The sequence below is a fragment of the Micromonas pusilla genome, assembly GCF_000151265.4.
Source record: "Micromonas pusilla CCMP1545 genomic scaffold MICPUCscaffold_5, whole genome shotgun sequence".
NCBI classification, from domain to species: domain Eukaryota; kingdom Viridiplantae; phylum Chlorophyta; class Mamiellophyceae; order Mamiellales; family Mamiellaceae; genus Micromonas; species Micromonas pusilla.
In genome coordinates, this window is record NW_003315886.1 from 1039561 (window position 1) to 1046355 (window position 6795).

The 6795-nt window shown below is 71.3% G+C and overlaps 2 protein-coding genes across 2 annotated transcripts; one reads left to right on the forward strand and one right to left on the reverse strand.

Annotated features, from left to right (window-relative positions):
- Positions 1-1228: 1228 nt before the first annotated feature.
- On the reverse strand, positions 1229-2164 carry MICPUCDRAFT_58229 (uncharacterized protein; the record flags this gene model as incomplete). The annotated part of the gene is made up of 1 exon (XM_003058886.1): positions 1229-2164. The coding sequence occupies one exon, from the start codon at positions 2162-2164 to the stop codon at positions 1229-1231; it is 936 nt and encodes a 311-aa protein (XP_003058932.1).
- A 1369-nt stretch (positions 2165-3533) lies between these two features.
- MICPUCDRAFT_17436 (uncharacterized protein) lies at positions 3534-4112 on the forward strand (the record flags this gene model as incomplete). Its single annotated transcript, XM_003058522.1, has 1 exon — positions 3534-4112. A coding segment is annotated over one exon (579 nt), but the record flags the coding sequence as incomplete, so codon positions are not given.
- Between the last annotated feature and the right edge of the window lie 2683 nt (positions 4113-6795).

Below are 6795 nucleotides of genomic sequence, written 5' to 3' on the forward strand. Positions count from 1 at the left end.
ACGACCGTGCCGGAGGCGCGACCGGATCCCGTCGCCCCGCCGCCGCCGCCGCCGGTCGAACCGACGGACGGAGACGTCGCCGCGGACGCGACCGCGGAGCCGCGGGAAGAAGAACAAGAAGAAGAAGACCCCGCCGCGGCGCGTCGGAGGCAGCTCGCGGAGGCGTTCGGGATCGACCGACCCGAGCGACACGCGTCGATGTTCGCCGCCGCGTCCGCGGAGGCGTTCGACGCGACGACGCTCGCGACGGCGCGCGCGCACCCGGCCGCGATCGAAGCGCTCGAGAAGGCGCTCGAGGCGTTCGCGCTCAAAGGCCCCGCCGGACCGAAACGTCTCAGCCTCGACCCCGCGCCGCGGCGCTTGCGAGGCGCCGCGCACGCGCTCGCGAGAGCGTACGGCTGCGCGTCGCACTCGTACGGGGACGAGCCGCGTAAACGGGTGGACGTCTTTCGCACGGACGCGACGGCGATGCCGTCGTCGCGGTTGTCCGACGCCGTGCTCGCGCTCGATTCGAGGACGCCGGAGGAGATCGCGGAGGCTGCCGCGGTGAACGCGGCGGCGGCGGCGTGCGCGGCGGGACTCGGGCCGAGCCGAGGAGATTTCAGCTGGTTCGAAGGCTGGACCGAGCGGCACTCCGACGGCGCGTGGACGCGGTTGGAACTCTTCTTCGACGACATCGCGTCGGGCGGCGGCGGCGCGCGCGGCGGTTTGGAGATCGTCTCCGGCGCGCTGAGCGACTTCAGCGGCGAGTACGCGCTTCAGCTCGTTCGCGCGCCCGGGACGACGGTCAGCGCGAACGGGGGGAGCGAGGCCGTGAGCAAATGGCGCCCGGGGGACGCGCTCGCGGCGCACTTTTGGCGGAAGAGCGTCTTCGACGACGCGTGCAACAAACTCGGCGGCGGGTCGCGAGGGAGGTTCAAAGTGCGCGCGTTCAAGGAGCGCGGGGCGAGCGCCGACGAGAGCGCCGACGAGCGCGCCGAGAGAGAGCGCGCGACGGAGAAGATGAGAGAGAAGGAGCCGTTCCCGGCGCTGGGCGCGACGCGACGCGGGCCGCCGCCGGCGCCCGCGCCGCCGGCGTTGGACGTCGCGAACGCCTTCGCGAGCCTTCTCGCGGACGGCGACGGCGACGACGACGACGACGACGGCGAGCGAGTAGACGCGTAAGTAGTCGACGGTAATAGATGAGTAGCATAGAATCTCTCTCCTCTCCTCGCGCTACCACCGGGGTCTAGTCCTCCATGTCGTCGTCGTCGTCGTCGTCGTCGTCGTCGAGGTCGTCGTCGTCTTCGCCGTCGTCCGTCTCCCACTCGTCGCTCAGGCTCTCCGCGCCGTCGTCGTCGTCGTCGTCGTCCGCGTCGATAACCTCCTCGACGTCCTCCTCCCCCTCCGTGTACACGCTGAGCGGCCCTCTCGCTCCCTCGTCCTCCGCGTCGTCGTCCTCCCCCTCACCCCCTTTCCTCTGCTTGTGCAGCAACAGATCCAACCGACCCATGAGCGCGAGGAGCGGCCGTTGCATCGCGACGTGCGCCTCGACGGTTTGCATCAGCTCCAACACCGCGCGCTGCGCCTTGGCGCTGGACGCGATGAACGCGGCGTGGTGCAACAGCACCGTGCGCATCCACCGCGCGAGCTGCTCTCCGCGCGATGGCTTCGTTCGCATGCGGTCTAACGACGCGGTCAGGAGCTTGATCGCGGTCCCCGGTTGAAGCCGCGCGACGGTGTTGCTCACCGTGCTCGGGTCGGAGACGTTCAGGCATCGCTCGATCAGGACGCGGTCGTCCGCGACGAGCGCCTGCGAGAGCAGCGTCGCGAGCGAGTCCGCCTTCGGGGGCGCGGCGCGGCCGCCGCCGAGGGCTTCCGCGATCGCGCGCTCCGTCGCGGTGACCCTCGCGGCGGCCTCCGCAGAGTCGTGGGTCGGATCCGTCGCCGTCGTCGTCGCGTCCGGCGAGCGCGATCGTTGCAGCGCGCGGACGCGCTCGCCGAGGCTCTTTCCGCCGTCGTCGTCGTCGTCGCCGTCGTCGTCCATGTCGACGTCCTCGGGTTTGATCGTCTTCGTCGCCGCGACGGCGGCTAAGCCCGCGGCGTCGTCGTCGACGGAGGAGCCCTTGCGTTTGCCGCTCTTGCGCGCGGACCCGGCGGCGGCGGCCTTTGCGGACTTGCCCATTTCCTCGATTCTTTCGCGTTCCGCCGCCGATGCGATGCGCGCCCCGTCGATCTCCTCCCGTCTCTCTCGCGCGCGGACGCTCGAATCGACGCGCCGACGCGACGACGCCGACGCGAGTTGAAGAACGCCGACTCTGGGACGGCCCGCGCGCGCGCGTCGTGGGAGCGCGTCTCGGAGTGCCCGCCGCCGCGACGCGACACTTTGCCCTCATCAGATTGGCGCGCGTAGCGCGCTCCAGTCATGCAAGACCACTGCTGGCAGAGCACTCTCTGCTGGTTCAAACGATGGAAGAAGATCTCGTCGCGAGATCGACGCGCGCGTCGCGGAGGCTCCGCGCGCGATGGCGGACCCCGCCCCGTGGCAGCCCATCCCGGAGCCGCCGCCGGTGACGGGCGAGGACGGGAAGATGCTTCCGTGGGTGTGGCAGAACACCGTGCACGCGAACGGCGGCGCGACGCGCGCGGAAGACGCGACGACGACGACGACGGGCGAGGAAGCCGCGGCGACGACGATGACCGAGGAGGAGCGGCTGCGCGAGGCGGAGCGGCTGCGACGCGCGAAGATGATATGCGCGCTGTGCCCGTGCACGCGCGGGCCGGGACCCGCGTTCCTTCCGGTGCCGCACGTCCCGAACGTGCTGAGGGGGGGCGTGAAGCCGCCGAAGCTCGGCGAGTTCACGGGTCCGTACCTCCCGGACAAGAAGACCGGCATCGCGTCCACGTGGGCGCATCAGAGCTGCGTCGTGTGGTCCCCGGAGGTGTGGTTCTGCGCGAAGAAAGGCCGCCTGCGCAAGGTGAACGAGACGATCAAGCGCGGGAACCAGCTCAAGTGCACGCACTGCAACCTGAAGGGCGCGAACAAAGGTTGCAACGTCGAGAAGTGCAACAACAACTACCACCTCGTGTGCGCGCACGCCGTGGGATGCCGGTTCAACGCGTCCACGTTCCAGATGTATTGTCCGAAGCACGCGACGAAGGAGACCACGCCGGCGCCGCACTGGGCGGACAGCATCGAGGGCGACGTCCGCATGCGCGGCGGCGACGGCGAGCACATCGGCGAACCCTCGGGCGCGACGCCGTTGTTGGATCGACTCGCGCGCGGGGACGGGGGGAAACGCAAACGCGAGGAGTACCGACAAAAAGGCGGGAAACGCGCCGCGGAAGCGAGGCACGACGGCGTCATCACCGCGGTCATGGCGGCGGCGGAGCGTTTACGGGAAGAAAACGAGCACGAGATGGACGACGAGGAAGCGTTCGCGAAACGCATGAAGGTGCGCCTAGCGAAGGACAAGGGGAAGATACCGTGCGTCACCGTCGGCGGGTCGTGCGGCGGCGGCGGCTTCGACGCGTCGAACGACGACCCAGACGCGATGCCCGGCGGGTGGGAGACGCTCGCGGGCGCGGAGAGAGAGATTCAAGTCCTGAAAGAGCTCGCGCTGCTGCCGTTGACGTACCCGGAGGCGTTCGCGAGGCTCGGCGTCGCTCCCGGCCGCGGGGTGCTGCTTCACGGGCCGCCGGGGACGGGGAAAACGGCGGCGGTGCGCGCGTTACTCGGCGCCGCCGCGCGAGGCCCGCGGCCCGTCTCGTTCTTCAGCCGCCGAGGCGCGGACTGCCTGGGGAAGTACCACGGCGACGCCGAGCGAGAGATTCGCTTGCTGTTCGAAGAGGCGGAGCGAAGGCAGCCGTCGATCATCTTCTTCGACGAGATCGACGGGTTGGCACCCGCGCGGACGTCGAGTTCGGACTCGATCCACGGCTCCGTCGTCGCGACGTTGCTCGCGCTCATGGACGGTCTGAACCCGCGCGGAAGCGTCGTCGTCGTCGCCGCGACGAACCGCCCGGACGCCGTAGACCCGGCGCTGCGGCGGCCCGGACGATTCGATCGCGAGTTGCACTTTTCTCTCCCCGGCCCAGCCGCGAGACGCGCGATCTTACGTCTGCACACGCAGCACTGGCGGCCGAGACCGACGGAGCGGACGATCGCCGCGGTCGCGGCGAAGACCGAGGGCGCCGCGGGCGCGGACCTCCGAGCGCTCGCGTCCGCGGCGCTCCTCTCCGCGTTGAGAAGGAAAGTGCCGAGGCTGCTCGCGTGCGATCCCACGAGAGAAAAACTCGCCGCGGAGCTCGAACCGATGCTTCCGCCGCCGCCTCGGCACGCGGAGCTCTTAGCCGCGGCGAAGGATGCCACGAGCCGCGGTCACGTCGGCGCGAGCTTGGCCGTGCACGAGTTTGACGCCGTCGGCGCGCGCGTTGAAGTGTTCTGGAGCGGGAACGATTTGTTTTTTCCCGCGACGGTCACCGCGTACGACATCGCGTCCATGGCGCACAGGGTGACGTACGACGAGGGCGGGGAGCACCACTGGCTTCGGTTGTGGCGCGAGGGCGAGGTGATCCGAGTTCTGAAGTTCCGAGGCGACGGCGGCGCGGAAGAGGAGGAGGAGGAGGAGAAGGAGGAGAAGGAGAACGACGCCGGGAAAGGAAACGACGCGGCCGCGGCGGGGGCGGGGACGACGAGACCGAAACCGTCCGAGCCGCCGCTGCCGACGGTGATGGAGGCGGCGGCGACGACGGACGCGGACGCGGACGCGGACGCGGACGCAGCGGCCGGGGAGGCGGCGGCGAGCCGACCGAAGCTCGTGTTCGTCCTCAAGAAGCCCGCGGCGGCGGAGGACGCGGCGGCGCGCGCGAAGGACGAGCCGTCGTCGCCGCCGAAGCCGCCGCCGCTCGCGCCCGTGGACGACGTGCCCGCGCCGCCGCCGTCGGCGGACGCGCCGCTCGCCGTGGATCCACGCCCGATATACGTCGTGTGCCGGAACAAACAAGGGCAGTTCCGCCCGCTCGTGCGGATGATTCGATGCCTGTGCGCGTCGTGTCACAACGCGACTTTGGAAGGCAGGCACGAGGAATTCGATCCGAGGAAGTGGGAAGCGCACTGCGGCAGCGTCGCGAAGAAATGGAAGTCGTCCATCAAGGTCGTGATCGACCCCGGGAAGGGATTTCTAGGCGGCGAGGGGTACCAAGACATCCCGATCGGGAAGTGGTTGGAGATGCAAGACGACGGGATGACCCCGGCGCAAGCGATCGCGGCGGCGGTGGAGACCAACAGAATGAACGAAGCGGCGGCGAAAGCGGCGGCGGGGCTGATCGACACGCCGCCGCCGGACGCGCCCGTGGACCCGTTCGACCCGAAAGAAGCCGCGGCCGCGGCGAAGGACTTGCGAGACGCGTTCGCGAGGGCGTCGTCCAAGCGCGCGGGGTTGCGCGTCACCGCGAAGGACTGGGCGGTGGCGATGCAGACCGCGACGGGGCCGTGCGCGCTTCGGTCCGCCGCCGGCGGCGCGCTGACGACGATGGGCGCGCCGTTGCCGCGGCACCTCGCGCCCGCGCTCTCGTCGAGCGTCTTGACCGCACTCAGGGCGTTGATCGACGCGGGCGCGCCTCTGGACTCGACGATCGCGGACGCGGTGAGGGCTTCAAACGGCGGCGCTCTCGACGCGGAGGCTGTGCTGTTGAGAGCGGGCGTCCTCGACGGCGAGGTCGCCGCCGCGGCTGAACGCGGCGCCTCGAGGGAGGAAGAGGAGGAAGAGGAGGACGACGACGAGCGCGACGACGAGCGCGACGGCGGAGGAAGAGACGGAGGAAACGACGCGGAGAAAACCGCCGCGTACGAAGCCGCCGCGGCGCTCAGCGGGCACGGACCAGGAGGACCTAAGCGTCACCCCGTCCGCATCCTCCTGTGCGGCTCGGGCGCGCAAGGCCAGGGCGCGTCCCTCGCCGCGCTCGTGCACGTCCTCCAGGGCGTTCCGTCGTTCACGGTGAGCCTCGCGAGCCTCCTCGCCGCGGGCGGCGGCGACCCCGCGGTCGGGTGCGTGCAAGGGCTCAAAGAGCCGCTTCGATGCGCCGCGCGGTCGCCGTCGCTGTTGCACCTGAGCCGTCTCGAGGCGTGGGCGCTCGCCGCCGCGGACTTGCCCGCGGACTGGGCGGGCATCGCGGGCGCGGGCGCGGGCGGCGACGCGATGGAGGAGGAGTGGAACGACGGCGATATCGCCGGCGTGATGCCGTCGCATCTTTGGGACACGCTCGAGCAGACGTTGAGCGCGACGGGCGCCGCCGCGGGCGACGGCGGCGCGGACGGCGGCCCCGGGCAGCTCATCGTCGCGGCGACGACGTCTCTCCCCGCGGACGCGTTACCCCCGCGGGTGTTGCGGTTCTTCCAGCCCGACTGCGGCGGCGGCGCGGGCGCGTCGTGCGTCGTGTTGGACTTGTCGCCCCCTGATCGCGCGGCGCGCGCGGCGTGCGTCGCGCGCGGCGCGGCGACGATCATTCAAGGCGCGGTCGCGCCCGCGTTGAAGACGGCGGCGGCGCGGCGCGCGCGAGCGGCGCTCGCCGCGGAGGAGGCGGAGGCGGCGACCGCGGCGGCGACCGAGGAGTCCTCCGAGGAGGAGCTTCGACGCGTTCGTCTCGAGAAGACCGTGGCGGCGGAGCGCGCGGCGAGGGCGGCGGCGGCCAAGGCGCTCGCGGCGACCGCGAAGGACGCCAGGGCGAGGGTCGCCGCCGCGCTCGCGCACGTCGCGGCGACGCTCGCGAAGACGGCGCGGTTCGCGCCCGCGCTGAGGGAGCACCCTCCGGCGA